The sequence below is a fragment of the Xiphophorus maculatus genome, chromosome 6, assembly GCF_002775205.1.
Source record: "Xiphophorus maculatus strain JP 163 A chromosome 6, X_maculatus-5.0-male, whole genome shotgun sequence".
Classification (NCBI taxonomy): domain Eukaryota; kingdom Metazoa; phylum Chordata; class Actinopteri; order Cyprinodontiformes; family Poeciliidae; genus Xiphophorus; species Xiphophorus maculatus.
Genome location: NC_036448.1, coordinates 24,634,694 through 24,652,606, shown reverse-complemented (window position 1 = coordinate 24,652,606; position 17,913 = coordinate 24,634,694). Strand labels below are relative to the sequence as shown.

Below are 17,913 nucleotides of genomic sequence, written 5' to 3'. Positions count from 1 at the left end.
GCACCATTGCACTCACAAAGACAGTATTTAGATATTAAACTGTGTTTCTCTTGTTGGAATCATATCACAGATCTAAAGTCTTCTAGACTGTATGTGCTCATAGACAGATCTTCTTGTAGGAGAAGGAGCTCCAATTAGTGCAGCCTAATCATTAATTATTACATTTCAAGACTTTAAATGCAAAGTTCTAAGTTCATGAAGTTGGAGAGCAACTTTTGTCAGCTTCCCAGGCTTTGACACCAGACACACCACATTCCCTGCTTCCTCAGTTGGTCAGTCAATCAACTTCCTCTTCAGCAAATATAGCCATGCAGCCTCCTAAACAACCAACTGTCTAATGTCTTCCTTACATCACCAAAGGTTATTCTTATCTCCATCAGAGACCTCTGCACATAGATCCAAAAATAAACAGATTTTCCTGAAGCAAGAGAGGCCGCTGCAGATGTGCACAGCCATGAATAGCCTAAACATGGTCAGCATAGTTCCACATGAAAAAGTTTTCATTCTTCCATTAATTGATGGACAAAAAGTGTAACATCTTGGTATATAATGAACTATTAGCTTATTTAACTGATTCAGATCTCAATTACTTGTTTTGTTGCTGTGTTTATAATTTACTTGCTTTATTACCAAATGTGTTTTATAGATGAGATCTCAATGAGACAACCTGTATAAATACAGGCCAAGTAAAAAAATAATAAGATATAGAAGGAAAAAAAGCACTTCTGAGACATTAGGGTCTTGACAAAAGCTGAAGTCTATTAGTAAGACTCCAAGTCAAGCTGTGAATCACTGGAATGTATTGTGTAATTAATGAGTCACTGCAGCCCATGTCTTGGTAAAAGACAATGTCCTGCCCTCAAACTTTACCCAGAGGGTTGTTTCACCGCACAGTCATCAGAAACGTCTAAGGAGTGTTCATAAATTACACTTTTTTTTTCTTTTTTACTGGTTTCACATAAAAACTTTGCCACCAGAGTCATTCTATTGACATCAGCTCCAGCAGGAAAAGAGAAATGTTAAAAGGAAAAAAACAAATTATTAAAATAAATTTTAAAAACAATCAGATTACTGTGTGGTTAAATACATTGCAAACCTGAAACTGGGATCGCTGAAAGAAATATGGTTTTGCATGTTTATTTTTTTACATAATGCGTATTTTCTTGCTTCATTCTGTCCAGCTACATTTTATATTCTTGCAAGTTCATTATAGACTGAAAGTAGAGTCTTTTTACCATCAGAGAATATCAACCTTAAGATGAACCCCTTCTCTTATGTAGGTATCAATGATATTTAAGGTCATAAAAGTCTTGAGTTTCACTAAAAAGGTCAAAGTGGAGTTCATGCTCAGTGCTGCCAGAATATTTTGAGATATTAAATCAGCGAGAAGGTTAAAAGTCAGAAAAGACTCTCCTGAGGAAAACGCTCGAGAGCCCTTTTGGACTTTTCAGAAGGTGACATTGCACTTTGCTTTTGATTGGTGAGAAAAATTCCACTTCTAAAGTGTGAACTTCTTTTGAAAGAAACTTATAAGAGCCAATATTCCCTTGACCTATGGGGAAAAACTGGAGTGTGTGTGTGTGTACAGATGTGGCTGTTCTTTAAACCTGAGTGCCCTTGCGTTAAAGTCAAGAGTATGGATTTGTGTGTCTGTCCTGCAGTCCCCCCTGAGGATCCGGTGGTGGAGGGAACGCCGGAGCTGCTGCTGATGGCTGGAACTGCATTCAACCTGACCTGCGTAACCCGCGGGGCCAAGCCTGCAGCTCACATCCAGTGGACCAAGAATGGCATCCCTGTGGAGGGAGCACACCACTCTACGGTGACTCACACACACAAACACACACACCCTTGAATGCATGAACATATTAACACTCACACATGCACTGAGAAGAAAAGCCAGAAACCTAAACCAGTTTATAGCATTTAAATATATGCAAAATGTTTCAAAATTGCTTTGAGAAAGACATTCTTACACTAAGCGTAATTCTCACAATCTGCTCAACAATAAAATCCAGATTCAACATCTTAGCAGACACAGAACTTGTTTCGCAAAATAAGGTCTGAAACCTCCTAAATGCAAATCAGAGACAATAAAAGGAACAACTTTATGCCTTTAAAGGAGACATATAAAGGAGTAAAATTATCACTGTGCCACAGTTTCTTGCTGCAGTGCATTGGTTGAAATGAGAGAGAACTTAAAGAAATAGGAGCATGCATCTTGAATAAATTATAAATAAAATACAAATTCAATGACAGATACTTTTTACTTCATAAATATTATGATGATTATCCAACATAATAATAATGACAACAATTATAATAATAATTTACAAATCTAAAAAATTCAGTATTCCCGTAGCTTCTTTGCTAAGTTACAATGTGAAGCCGTTTAAAACAAGTCAGTTACCTTTTAACAAAGTAATGAATGAAACTGCACCTCTGACACAGCTGCTTACTTTCAAATTCAGTTTTTTTAATAAGGAAATCTTAAATTAGACCAACCGACTGTCTTCAGGACCAATACAGTCTAACAATGCAAAATGATGTCAAATTTTGCACAACAATCGCTTGTTTTCACAATCATTTCATTGTGAACAATGACTCTGCACTCTTACTTTTGACCAAATAAGGTTCTAGTACCACAATAATTATGTCTAAAGAAGGATATTCACTAAAAATATACAAAACTACTTGTAAATGGGAGCAGCAGTAAAGAACATGAAGAGGTTTCTTCTGATATTCAGGTTTCAAACTTAATGGAGTTAAACTTGTTAGAGAGAAGAGTTGCAACTTCTTTTTGAAGATTTTTATTTTTGAAAATTCCCAAAACAAGGTAATATGTGTCAGAAAATCATCCTCCTGGTGCTGTAACTCTGGTCTACTGCACAAAATAGATTTTTTTTCATCAAGTTTTATCTCATAAATGCTAAACTCTGGATAATTTGGGTAGAACAGATGCTAATGAAAACTGAAAGGTTAATAAATGTTGAGTTAAACATACAGTAATAAGTTTCTTCAGCCAACTGTATTTGAAAATGTGTACTCTTTGTTATATACCCCAAACAGATATTGAATGTATATAAAGCAACCTTTCCATGGTAACCTGTTAATAAACAGCTGCTTGTTGTTTGAGATCAGCAAAATACGGCCAATAATCTCTTGCAAAAAAAATGCCAAGAATGGAAAACCTGAGATTTTAATTAAATGTCATGTTCTTTGTTTTTATAGTTAAACAGCTGATGGTATCTTTGTCACAGAGCATGAGCGTGTCGCACATAACCTGAGCTCATAAACTTACATAAACACAGTAGTATCAGCTAAGCCAAAGGATCTGTTGTTTTTAAATTGCTGAATTATTTTTAAACCAAAGAGGAAAAGCCATGGGATTAGAAAAAATCTCCCTTCTCTCCATGTGCCTGATTTTGTGCTTTCATCTTCGATATATGAAGAACAGAAAACTTTGAGTAGTTTCCAGGAAAGCTAATTGTGTATCAAACCACAGTAAATAGTCGACAATATCAAAATCTGAAAAAGGGACTAATTGACAAAATATATGAAAAGTAAAAACATATTAAATTTTATTTTATTTGTCATTAACCACCACTTGTCTATTTATTTCTAACAAGGTAGAGAAAGGTCCAAATTAAAAAGCTGGTAGATGTAGATGAAAAAAGCAGGAAGAAGCAGCATTAATTATTTATTTGGCTATGATGAATTTATGAAGCATTCAGAATCAGTTACAGTTGCAGAAGTTAATTCAGGCACAGAAGGTTGCAAAAGGACACAACCAGCTACAATTCACTCCTGGGTAAATATCTCAACTGTATGTTGTTTTTGGCCATTTCAACTATTCTTTTTCTTAAACATTTGCTCTGCAGAGACCTGCTGCCATATCTATCGCTGGTTACATGGATGGATGTTAATTTCATCACACTTTACAACCGATAATACCGAAGCTTTTCAGCATAAAAAACATTCAAAAATATTTTTAACTTTTCATAAAGTCACACAAACAGATTGAATAATCAGAGAATCATGAGATAATAATGAAATTATGAACAGCTCAACACCAGCCACACAGTATTCATCCACATGTCAATGAAAATATGTTGCTTTTTTTAAACTAACTGCAAATATATTCACTGTTGTTTTTAAATGCACATAAACACATTCATGAGTAGGCATTTCATGCCATAACCTTAGGTGGATATTGTATTTGATAAATATAAGAAAAGCTGTTTTCACAGACTAAAAAAATGGCATATGAGAAACTCAAATATGAATTTACTTGTTTGCTGTTGTTCTTTTGTTCAGCTATAGGCGAAGGTTGTCTGCAATATTTACATGTTTACTTTTAAACGCTGAAGGGGCTTCTGCAGCTCACTTTGCCTCAGGCTGAATGAAAATGATTCAGGTGTAGAACATGGCAGGCATTTGAATATATAAACACGAAGCACAAGTGTTGCTAACAAGTGAATTAAACCATAAGAAATAAAATAAATAATGAATACGAAATATCCATCTATGGATATGGAAATTTGGCTATTTCTTCCCTTAGAAAGGGTTATAATTCATCCTTTTTTTCCTATTTATTCTCAAAGTATTTTTCATTTAAAAATGGAGAGCATTCAAAGAGAAAGTTCATTATTCAACTCAGTTCATTTAATTTTACTTTATAACATGAAGAGTACTTTTACCGAGAAATAAGACCTCAGCGTACACGGAGCAGCAAAGCTCCGTCAGTGGCTTTGATGTAGGCAAATGGCAGCTAAACAAGAAGCTCTGACCTGGGAATTACTTAAGATAATAAGAATAATAATTCATTATCCATGTCATGTAATAAATCCATAAAAGATACAGAGAAACACAGAAACACTGAGTCAGGAGTACTTTCCACATTAAATGCTCATGTGACTCATGCGATGCAAAAAAAAAAAGTGTTTCCTTTGCAGTTTTGCCAAATAAAATTGAAGTAAAAAAAAAAAATCACCTCATGCTAGGTCCAAAACTTTATGGCAAAAAACAAGAGTTTCTTTCAAAATTGGCATGTTTCCAAATTTACTTTTGAAAGGTCAAATTCAACGGTTAATGGAAATGCAGCTATAGTTAAGGGTAGCAGTAAAAGTGATGTTGGCTCTGTCCAGGAAAGAAAAACTGCCAAATGCAGCATCACCGAGTCAAGAGCCCTTTCAACTAGAAAAAGAAAGCAAAAAGAGAGACTTAAGATTTAAGTTATTGGTTTCAGTAAAATATGCCAGCGGCTTCACCCAGGAAAATACATATATATATATATATATATATATATATATATATATATATATATATATATATATATATATATATATATATATATACACATATATAACTCTATATAGAGTTAAAATAATAACTAAATAAATAAAGTTATTGCAAAATCACAAGCAAATTCCCAAAAAGCTAAATATTTTTGCAAAAACTAAACAGATATGCCGTGTACATAAAGAAACAGCTTCTTCTTTACCAAGTCACTGCTCTTTGATTCTGTGAAGTTACATGCCAAACACTTGTTGCCCTGCACACTTGTACCTTGCTTGTAACGCAACTTGAAAGACCCAAAGATCTGAGGCGTGTTTTATTGACCTTGTAAAGCTGAGACCGCCTTCAAAACGCTCGCAGAGACACTTCTGAACAACCCAGGAGCTGCTCTGGTCGACACCTCGTGCACTCTGATATTTTGCACTCTTTCTCCCGCAGTCAGACTCCACGGGATCCTGTTCTCTCTCCCGCTCACGTGAAATCATGCCTGCAAGCCTCGCGCTCACATATGCTCACTCATGTTTTATTATGCACACAGAATCAGCATCAAACACTCGCACTCCAACACAGATGTTTTTACATCTCTCTCAGACGGTTTTATCCCCCTTCCACACACACATGTGGTCATGCATATTTCATCCTGCTCCTGTGTTACACCGTTACTGACCGCTCATTCATATTCAGAGTTGGCTAGTAACTAGTTACATTCACTCAGATACATTTACCTGAGTAGCTTTTTGGAACAAATTTACTTTTAGGAGTATTTTTACTAAGCTGTACTTTTTAATTTTACTTGAGTAATTTTATTATGAAGTTTTTCTTCTCTTACTTGAGTTAAATTTCTGGATTTTCTACCCACTGAATGAAAAACAAACATGTCTTAACCAAAAACCTACCAACCCAAAACTTCAGAAGTTTTATATTGAAAGAATAATAATCCAATTTGGAAAAGTGTTTCTTTTGCCTGATTTTGTTATTTTGTAATTATGTTATTTATGTAATTTCTTAAAGACCAAAGAAATTTTGGTCTTTAAAATACCAAAATTTCCACATAACTTTATATTTTGATCCAGCTGACGAGGTAATTTTTAAATATTAAATGATTGATATTTTGATTGTTACTCAGTACTTGAGTCGCATTTTTACCAAATAATTTCTTACTCTTACTTTATTAATTTTGTGAACGGCTACTTTTACTTTTACTTGAATAAAAATATGTTTAAGTGGTGCTACTCTGACTTGAGTATAATTTTTGGGTACCCTGCCCACCTCTATTTATGTTACACAGTTAGGAACTTGACAGATGGGGGAGCTGTATTCACAAAGACAATACCTTCTTGTTTCAACAGATGGGTTAAAAACAGATTAGGGTAAAAAAAGAAAATCATTTTTTTCCTTCTCTGTAAAGTATTTTTTATTATTTGACCTAATTTATAACTTTTCCTTCACTCTTCCTTGTTATTTCTCTTGCTGTCTCCCTTTTTTCCCCCCATCATTTTTCACCCTTCTCCTGCACTGTTCTCATTCTTCACCTTTCTGACTTTTCTTCGTCAAACAGGAGGTACTGCCAGACAGGAAGAGAGTGACGAGCCGGAGCTATCTCCCCATCACTCCAGTCGACACTGACAGTGGCAGCAATTTCACCTGTGTGGCCAGCAATCCAGCAGTGCCAATGGGCAAACGAGCCACTGTCACTCTCAACGTCCACCGTACGTGGCTGCTCTCCTCTCTGTGGTTGTTAAGAGTTAAAGGACCTAGTCAGGTGGACAAAGATGAAAAACAAAGCAAAACCGCTGTAATGATAAGTTTTTAAGACTGTTATTGCCACAAAGCTCGATTTTTTGCTTTATTTCGTATAATGTGCTACTTGACATGTTGCATTGACATGTTGCATTTCCTATTTAATATTTTAAATATGTGCTGCAAAAATAAACGTGAATAACTTGGATTCACATTCCACAGAAAAATCTGAATAGTAGGGGGTCCACTGTATCCAGAAGCAAACAAATATATTATTTCAGAATGTAATTTTGCAATAACATTTTTGAAAAGCAGTAAAATTTGAGTGAAAAGTATGTTGTGTAGGTAGACACCAACGTGTTAAATACGTCTCAGGAAAGCATCTTTTATGTTAAACTTGTTGGCTTGTTGTACTTCAGGTCCTCATTGATTTATGCAAAGGAAATAAGAGATTCACTCTGTCAGTTTCTGCTTACAACAGACTCTGAATCTGTATCTCCCCCCTGTGCAGACCCTCCCACTGTGACCTTGTCCATCGAACCTCGCTCTGTCCTGGAGGGAGAAAGAGTCACATTCACCTGCCAGGCCACCGCCAACCCGCCCATCATGGGCTACAGGTCTGATTGATGACAACTCTCATGTTTGCACAGATGGCGAAATTAAAATTCATGCGATTACCCTGGGGAAATACTAAAGTTAGACGGTGCCACTGACCCTGTAAGGAAGCCTCTTTTATTAAAAAAAGAAGAAGCTGTGCCACTGACCTGATGCTGTGAAGGCAAATTTGCATCATTGTCAGTGATTGTAAAACTAAAAAAAAAAAAAAGAATTTACAAACAGAACATGTAAAACGTATTCTAAGTGACTGGTTTTAGATTTTTTATTTTTTTTATTTTATAAATATAAATATCTCTTTTGCTTTTGTGTTATCAAACAAATTTTAATGTCAGTTAAAAGTAAATGCAGTTTTAAAATATTGGAATATAAATGGAAAAAAGTCTTTCCAAATTAACCTGGTCCTATGTGCAAAGTCATTGCCCTCCTAAACCTAACAATTGGTTGTGCTGTCCAACAACTGCCATCAAGAGTTTGTGTTACCTGGCAATGAGTCTTTTATAACTTTGGAAGAATTTACACCCGCTATTTATGCTTTAATTCATGAATATTGGAAGGTTTTTGATTGTGAACAGCCTTCAAAGTCATATATTGAGATTGACATGACGCAGGCCTTGCCTCCAGGCGAAAGTAGAGCAAAACTGACAGACAGCGTTATAATAGCAGATAGAGGAGCTCAATGCGTTGACACTCCATTCCGGTAGGTGGCAGTAAATACACTTTAGGTTGGTTTGCCACCCGGCAATAAAATACAAAAGAAGAACTCAATGCCTTACCCCAGACATTTTTTGAGTCATTTCTACCTTATCAGCTCAGACTGAGAAAAATCGACAGGCAAGAAAATTCTCCAAGGAGTTCTACATCAGGTCTGTAAGGTTATTTGCGGGAAACAACGGAGAAATAAACGATAAAGCAAAGTCTTTCGCAGCCAGAGGAAGAATGAGAGGCAGAGTGTGAAAGCTAACACTTGACGCATTTTGCACGTACAAAACAGGTGAATAATGACAGAAATAATAACTGCTGGAGACACTTTGCCTTCAGAAAATTAAAAATAAACATTAGTATAAAAATGTGCTTAAATGTAAATAACATAGTTACTGTTTTCATGCTGAGCTACTATTGGAATTTACACTTAAAATCCAAGCATCATTATTAATCTTTGATTTGACCATCAATAAGTGACAGAAAAGCGGATGTTTATAATTTACCTTTCTGCAGACGAACATGTGGTAGTTGCCGTTGATCACAGTGAATTGAACTGGACATGAAGTGGCTGCAGGCCTTGATCCAGTTCTTGCATTATTCCAGAGTACGTTTGTGTTTTGGAAATGCAATAAATTATATTCCGCTCTCTAAACGCTCTTGCTAACGGCTGTCAGTTGCATGTTCCCCACTGACAACATTTAACCATGATTTCCTATTATTATTTTCCTCGAAATCTCTCTGACCGCAGCTCCTTGGCGATGACTAACCCCGGTAATGTTGACGGAAGTTCAGTTCCTCCTGATAATGGGCGTGTACTTCCGGACAAATTGCAACCGCGATTGGTCAGTCGCTGACTGACGCCCTACAATAATTGATAGGTGGCTTCATATCAATTGGATTTCGGTCTGGAGTTTAACTGGGTCACTCCGAAATTGTCGTTTTTGTTCCTTTCTGGTTTTATAACACTTTACAGATTAATAATCTTCACATCTTTTGTTCATGTTTCTTCTTGCATTGTGCTTTTTTGAGATCTTTAAGCCTACACCATGTTGCCAGACTGACTCTGAGTGTTTTTTTATTCTACAGGTCATCTAGTCACCAGGGTAGATAAATTATTTTCTCCACATTAGGGCAGGTTGGTTTGAATAGCCTCTTGCCCTAATTCATGAAATTCATATTTGAAATCTAAATTGTTGAATTTATAAAAGGTTGTCTGACTGAAATATGTTTGATTTTAAACATTTAAGTGTAGCAAAAGGACAAATCTGTAAGGGGCAAATACCTTTTCACAGCACTCTATTTATTCAACAGATTTTACCACATATAAAAATATCCTTTCCTCTGCCAATCACTGCAGCCTAGACGTCTAAATGAACTCATATCTGCATTTGGCTTTAATTGCAGCTCAAGATGTGAGGAAGGTTTTGATGTTGGTGGTCCTGCAGTGCAACATTAGCAGCCTGATCGGATGATCAATGCCAATGGGTTTCCTTTCATCTGCTCCTATCTGCTCGTGTTCAATCTGAGGAGCTGCTCCTGAATCGTAATTTCTGCTTAGAGAACCAAATTTGTGAAACTATTGAACATTTTGTGTAGTCGAACGGAGAGTTTTATCGTAAGCGACATCTCCGAAGCACTGAAAGTGCAAAAAAAAAAGGCTGAGGTCTGAAACTTTATCAGAGAGGGTCCTGATGTGGGAACACTGCCAGGTACTTAGGTGCAGAGCCTACAGAATGTGCATTAAAATGTCATTCTGTGGAGAATGTGCAATATGGTGATATGATTTTCAGCTAGATATTTTGGCAAGCAACCATATGGATTTCAGAAATTATTCTTAATTTATTGCAGAGTTTCCCTTGAGCTGGAGAACCAAGTCATATTTTCTTTTACATTCATAGAGTGAAAATCCCACATTAAGATCCTCACACAGCTTCTGAAATTTCCTGCAGACAGACCAACGTAGTAATGATTTGCAGCCGTGTGAAACATGTTAAAGGGTGTTGTGTTTTTCTCCGCCAGGTGGGCTAAAGGTGGCGTGCTACTGGAGGGGGCCAGGGAAAGTGTGTTTGTCACCACAGCAGATCATTCATTCTTCACTGAGCCCGTGTCGTGTCAGGTGTTCAACGCAGTGGGAAGCACCAACGTCAGCATCCTCGTGGACGTGCACTGTGAGTCAATAGTAAACACTCATGTGCTGAGGAGGACAATAAAGCTGCGTTTCACCTAAGAAAGCAAGCTATAGCTTTGTTTTTACTTAAATAAATAAAAGGCTTAATGAAGTTGCTGACAAACCATATGATATTTGTAGTTATGTGGTGTAATTATGGCTACATGTCATGACTCTTGTATTAAGTGACAAAAGAGTTCATCTAAAATAATTGGTTTTAAGCTTTTAAGTATCATTCAAAACATTTCATAAGGTTAAGGTAATTCCAGAAGCTTTATCAATTCTAATTATAACTTTGGTGTGTATCTGAGGTGATTTTAATGTAGGAACACTTCTGTTCAACCATGTAGATGTAGATTTAGGGCTGACTCACAGCAGCCTGTTTAGTTGCTTTAATTGAACTCCAGCTTGTTTGTCTAGAAAGTTTGGGGAGGTGTGAATGCACAATTGAATTCAATTGAACCAAATAAGCAAACTCTGGTGCACCTAAAAATCTAACTGTTGGTTTCGGTTAAACTGAACTCTGGTGCAGTTTGAATGGGTCTGTGGATGCAAGTGGACCAGAAACTGCTCCAAAAGCAGGAAGTGAACTTTAGTGCAGGGCCTTCTGGGTAAAAATAACCAAAACAAACATGAGAGCCTCGTGCTAGCGGGAGAAATAGATTGTGGTCTTTTGCTAATAATGAAACAGAAATTCTACAATCGCTAAAATCTGACACCACTTCACTTTTGTTTCTATTTTGCAAAAAAGGAAGTTGTGCTCAGTGTCTACTTCAGAGTTTTTTGTGTCATTTTCTTCAGGAGTTATTGGTGCAGCGCCACTACAGTTTCCATTTGACACAGTGCAGTGTGCTGGAAATGTAACAAATGTTGCAGTTTTGGTCGTTAATCAAATTGAGGCTACTGTACTGTACTTTAGCCTTCCTCCTTATCCACAGTTTTTGTCATTGTTCTCAAGTAGTTCAGTCTTTGTTTCGTCTGATGATAAACCCTTTCATCAGACAAAAGGGTTGTCTATGGTTTGTCTTTGCATTCAGCTGAAAATGTTACTAAGTTGCTGTGTGATCTTTACACTCCTGAAGAAAGAACAGTTAAAATGCATCCCTAAAAGCCTCAATTTTATATAATAATTTACATTTTTTTAAAAGTATTTAGCTTCATGACCACTGTGTATCCTTTCAAAATAAAGAAGTAGTATTTAATTTTCTTTATTGTTAAGAGTTTATAGTCAGTGGATGATCATTAAGCTTGCTTTGTTTTTGAGAATTTAATGTTTTTTTGTCATTTATGCTGTTTTGGTTTCTTTTTTAGTTGGTCCAATTCTGGTGGTGGAGCCCAGACCAGTAACAGTGGATGTGTACTCAGATGTTACTTTGAACTGCAAGTGGTCTGGAAACCCTCCTCTTACCCTCACTTGGACTAAAAAGGGCTCCAGTATGGTAAGAGCACAGCATGGAAAAAAGTCCCAATAAGTGCACATCAACAGAATTTTATACATTTATATTATTATATTATATCATTTATATTATTTATGTCCCCCCACAACTTCCAAATGGGAGAAAATAACTACCTGCCTAAACTTACCAAAACCTACAGTCAGAGCAATAATTAAAACAACGAAAATGGTAAGGGAGGTAGAAAAAAATCTCCAAAGCTTGTTGTTTCAGACTTACAGCTAAGAGAGGCATCTTAGGGCCACCAAGTCTCCGTAGAGGGAATCTATTTCACGTCCCCACCAGGAGTTCCAATAATTGTGGAAGGTACTGAAGAATTTGGCTTCACTGCGCATTAAGAAGGCAGATTTCTGAAGTGTTTGCTCACGTAAAGGGTTTACTATTAGTTCTGAGACTTCTAAATCTTTAATTCATGCCCCAACCATTTAAGAAAGGGCTTGGGGAAGAAAACCTAATGGTGCCTGCTGAGTGAATCAACATGTTTTATGAATTAAACATAGATCCTCCTCCTTCCATACTCCTTCTCTTTATTGTTCCCTTCCTGAATATCTTTACATCACAACCAGCTGTCCTGCTCTTTATTTATACTTGCCTGTATTTCCAGGTTCTCAGCAACAACAACCAGCTGCATTTGAAGTCAGTAAGCCAGGCCGATGCAGGCCAGTATGTCTGCAAGGCCATCGTGCCGCGCATCGGAGTGGGAGAGATCGAGGTTACGCTTACTGTCAACGGTCAGTTCATATCCGCACACGCTGTTATTTATAGTCATGCTGATATTAGCAGAAACATGTAGGATGTAAAACAGATCTTCCCACATGGAGCTCAATTTTGAATATGTGCCAAGTTGGAAAGATGAGTAATTAAACCACTTAGACCTCCATGATCTTTGTTTGGTGTTATGTTATTCTCAATATATATTTTTTCCCATGCCTGTGTTGTTTAGTTCACATTTGGTCAACTTTAAAATTTTTAAGAGCTTTTCCAAAACATTTTTGATACATAATTCTCCTAACCTCAGTTCTCATTCCCCCCCTTTCTTCATCCCAACCTCCATCCTCTCTTAAACATACCTCCCTCAGATTGTTGTCCCTCATTTATACTGACATTATTCACCTTGCCTTATTCCTACCTCTCTCATCTTTAACTTTATCCTGCATCTCTACGCTTCCACCAATAATCCTTCATACATCACCCAGATCTCCCCTGTACATATCTTCCTCATCCCTATCTCCTTTACCTCATATTTCTTAACATTTTCCATAGGTAGAAATCTAGGACTTCCTTATTTTGCTCAGGAAATGGATTTCTTGAGACAGAATCCCCATTTGTATCTCAATCTCAGTAGCTTTCAGCAGAAAGACTCCAGATGATTCCATCAAAATGTACCAACTTTTGTCTTCTACGACGTCTTCAACTCTCTTCAGTAAATCCTTCAAAGTGACACTGTTCTGGTTTGGTCCTTGCTATTGAATTATTCAGTCGGCTAACAAGCAAGGACATATGAAAAAGAGCTGCAATCCACTTGTGCAGAGTGGTTATTCTTCAGAAAATGCATCTCATCAGTTCGTCAGAACTGATTCTACCCTTAAAGTTGTAACATCTGCTGGGAAACAGATCTGATATGCTGACCTTTAAGACTTTTACCTCCAATGTTTTGGATCAAATAAGTGTAGCAGATTTTGATAAACAGTTTTTTTTTTCTTTTTGCACATTCGAGCTGCCTCGGGCCTTTCACATCTCTTAAATTTGGTAAATGGTGCTAACATAACAGTCAACATCGTGTCAGAGGACCCCCTGCATTCGAAGTGTCAGAGCATTTTTAATTGAATGTGAAGGGAACATTTACAGAACATTTACAGCAGCAAGTTGTCAAAAAACCTGTTCAGACATTTTTCTTTTCTCCAAAATCTGGGACATAAATTCAGAATCCTTTAAATCTGATTATTCCATAAAAATGTCTATTATTTCAAAAGCAACTTATGAAACTCCAGCAGAGGCAAGATTTCGTAATTTGTTGGTTTTACCGACACTTTGAGCAAACATAAATCTGCTTACAGCAGCGCTGTCGCTCTCTGTCAACCTGAATAAAAGAGTGTGAATGCAGTGACTGTGACACAGTGTCCTGTTCTGTGATGAGACAAGACTAAATAAAAGTTACAAGGATGCGACTCGGCTGCTGCTGGGGGGGAGGGGGCATAATTAAAGCATGATATGATCCAATCAAGCTTGATACAAAACAGTAAAGCAGCTGTGAAACCAGCAGGGGAAATCCAAAGCTGAGATATAAATCCGAAGCTAAGCTCATGAGTATCTATGGCAGGGCAGTGTTTAACCAAGTGTCAACTGCAGTCTTGACCCAGCAAAAGCTGTCGGAAACGGTTAGCTGTGCCGGGCCGGCTGATGTTATATGCAGTGACTTCCCTCTGCTAAAATATGAATAACTCCTTAGAGGATGCAGCCGGGTTTGTGTGATCACTAAAAGCAAGTGGATATTGTGATGTTTTTGTTGATATTAAAAGGGACCTTCTGTGCAAAATTAATATTTTGCATATTTTTGTACTTCCATTTGGATCTCAACTGCCTCCAGTGCTTGAAAAGGCCATCCAGATGTTTTTTTGGCAAGAGGTTTTTGGTATTCCATATGTAACGTCACAAATCAGCCGGCATTGCCCGTCACCAATCAGCCGGCATTGCCCGTCACCTAGCAACCCCAGCAGAACTGCAGGGCATTTAGTCAGCTGGCTTTACTGGCGTACAATGGCTGCTGGAAAAGACAAATGTTTTGTTGTTGACAAACTACTTGCTGCATTCTTGTTTGTGCAGGAGGCTCTACCTCTGCTTTTCAAAGATGTATAGTTGTATAATTGCACATCTGTTAGCAGCCATTTTCACGTACGAGTGAAAACGTTGAGGTGTGGGGCGTGGCTAGCAGCACCTTATGTGGGTTTAAAGTGACAGGAGGTTCTTGAAGAGCTCATTCTGAAAAGAGCTCAAAACATGTAATACATTTAATCATGTATTCATCCTCTGAGTTTTGTTGGAATTAAAACTGCATTTTTTTTGTAAGGGTATCTCCACTAGCTTTGCACATCTCAAGAATTTTGCTCATTCTTCTTTGAAAAATAATTCGAACTCATGATTGGGTGGTGAATATCTCAGAATGACAGTGCTCAATTCTTGTCATACTAACTTTAAATTTTTTTTTTTTAAATTTAGAAAACCATGTCATCTATCTTCCACTTCAAAGTTATACAATACGTTGTGGTAGCTTATAGCATAAGATTTATTTCTTGTTTGACATTTCTTCACTTTACAACCACAAAGTTGAACCTGTATGAATATTTTTAAGGAACTGAACTTTTAGATTTTATAGTCACTGGCACACATCTGAAATAAAGTCAGATCTGGAAACCCTCCTGCATCATTTAAAAAAAACATAATTTGTTGTCCTTTTGGCACCTCTCTTTGCCCCACAGCCTCACTCGTTCCACAGCTGCATGCTCACAGAATTGGCAGACGTATTATACTGGATAGCCTTCCTGCCCTTCCTGCCCCCTTGATTATCCCTGGGAAGGAAGGGAGTGGAATTTGAACTGAAAGCCTCCAGGTCTGCAGCCAAGCTGCTCTGCCACCCAAACGTCTGTTTGACCTGTATTGAATGTAAGAGCTAGAAACTCATTGCCATGCACTTTTATTATCTTTGGGTGTTTTCACAACTGGTAGAATAGGTTCTATTGGGAACCAAAACTTTGTTACATTTTCAGATCGTGAGGTTTCACTGTCAAACAAACCAAATCATTTGAGCAACCAGTTCAGTATCTTGGCTGTGGGGGCGCTGCACCAAGAACTACTAAAGGAAACTACACAAAAACCTCCTAACAGATGTTAATATTTACAGTCTTTCTTATCTTCACTCTTGGGCTTAAAGCCAAACAGTCCCAAAGAAAATGAAGTAAAATACTGGATTGCTGCTTCATGTCACACTTGCTGTACATATATTTACATATACATATCTGCATTTTTTAAATCTTGCAAGGACTGCTCTTAAGTTGCTTCTATATTAACAGCATTTTATATTTTTACAATTTATAGCATTTTATATTTTATTTTTTATTTTATCTACAACTACTACTCAGTGGTAGGTGTTATTGTGTCTTATCTCTATGCTGTAACTGCGAAGTAATTTCCCTGCTGGGATGAATAAAGTACTTCTATTCTATTCTATTCTATTCTATTCTATGTCAAGTAGCATTGCACCTTGGTACTTAGCTTCTCAGGCTGCATTTTCTTTCAAGTACTGTACATATGCTGTCAAATAATTTGAGGTTATGCTCCACAAAAAAAAATCTGTGACCAGATAAGTCCATGAATACTGAACCGTGAAGGAGGTTTAACCTGAATTAAACCTCCTAATTCAGGTTAGTGGAGATGAGTAACGACAGAGATGGATATGGAGACTAAAGGGAATTTGGTACGGGATGTGAGTTAATGGCCCGGGACTCAGTGCAGATGTCTACCGGACACCATGTACGTGTAGTCTGTGTCACACAGTAAACTGCTTGATGGAAAACAGTGTTCATATCGAACTGTTTTGTATGCAACACCAAGCTAATATGGTAGAGAGTAGAGGGTGGTCCCATCATACTCTCACAGAAAAAATATTTGTTCAATTCCAATCCTGGGAAAGAGTAAAAAACAAAATTTCTGTCCCATCCCACTCACGGTAAAATGGTTCCTACTCTTGTCTCACTCTGGTTGTTTTTCTTCGTTTAGTCTTTAGGGTAAATTTTATCAGATCATACTACTGTAAAATGAGTTTACTTTAATCTTCAACTAGTAACAGCGAGCTATCAGAATAGTTGCATTCATGCAATATCCAGCATGTTCTTCGATAATAAGCTCAGAAACATCTATGTCGGAACAAAAGTATATCTACGTTTTCTGGGTTGAACATTTCCCAACAAAACTGAAACTTTGCTCAGAACTTCTTGTTGCTAGCAGCGTCTTGGCATCTGGCACCAGTCCACCTGACCTCTCCAGAAGTCGAGAAAAGACTGGAGGGGTTATCAGCTTAATCATTCATGTATTGTAGCATATGGGTTTGATGTTTGATCCTCCATTGCTCTTCTTTGAATTCCAGCAGAGTGCAGCCAGCGGAAGCACTGTGGGCTTCTGGGTCATGTAGTTCTTTTAAGCACAGGCTAAGTTAAGAAAACTAAGAAATGGCGGCACCTGTCATGGCAGTTTTGTCTATTGTATCATTCCTGTTCCCGTCTGCTCCCGTTAACTTTTTATCCTACTCCATCAAAATCGCATGATTAACAGTAAAATTTAATCCCATCCTGTGGGAATCTAGAAAAAATGTCAGCCTGAAGTCGAGCAATCAGTCTCAAGAGAGCATGCCGTGACTGCCGCTCTCTGCAGCAGTGACAGGTGTGCGGCGGCTGCCCACACACATCAGATTTTGACTCTAACATGCCACTCTCTCCTTCTCCATTATGCTTTTGAATGTGATTTTACCTCGGAGCATCTCAGGTGTGTATGAGTAATCCCCTTTTCTGCCTTGTCGTGTCTCTCCCAGGCCCCCCCATCATCTCCAGTGATCCAGTTCAGTACGCTGTCAGAGGTGAAAAAGGAGGGATCAAGTGTTACATCGCCAGCACCCCCCCACCTGATAAGATTGTAAGTCCATCCTCTGAAGCTGTAATCTTCTCTAGAGTTGCTTGACCTCTTGTGATTGCATCTCCCTCACAGGGAATCCTGATCAAAGCTCCCAGCTCACCTGGAAAACACTCTCTCGCTTTAGCTTGTGTCACTAGGTGTAAAAGACAAGACGGAGGCGACATTGTTCTCCAAGAGTGTCACTAATATGTGAGAACAAGCTGTTTCTCCTCTATAGAGGAAGGTGGAACTCATGAAAACAGCTGCCGAGGTGTG

General features: G+C 37.6%; 1 protein-coding gene across 2 annotated transcripts in view; it reads left to right on the top strand.

The window, feature by feature from the left end:
- LOC106700167 (kin of IRRE-like protein 1) overlaps window positions 1-17,913 on the top strand; it is a 114,894-nt gene that overhangs the window by 85,377 nt on the left and 11,604 nt on the right. For both annotated transcript variants that reach the window (XM_023335626.1, XM_023335625.1), the window contains exons 4-10: window positions 1,662-1,819; window positions 6,854-7,004; window positions 7,547-7,652; window positions 10,375-10,523; window positions 11,834-11,961; window positions 12,581-12,707; window positions 17,558-17,658. In XM_023335626.1, coding sequence (XP_023191394.1) covers window positions 1,662-1,819; window positions 6,854-7,004; window positions 7,547-7,652; window positions 10,375-10,523; window positions 11,834-11,961; window positions 12,581-12,707; window positions 17,558-17,658 — 920 coding nt within the window. The remainder of the gene's footprint in view (window positions 1-1,661; window positions 1,820-6,853; window positions 7,005-7,546; window positions 7,653-10,374; window positions 10,524-11,833; window positions 11,962-12,580; window positions 12,708-17,557; window positions 17,659-17,913) is intronic.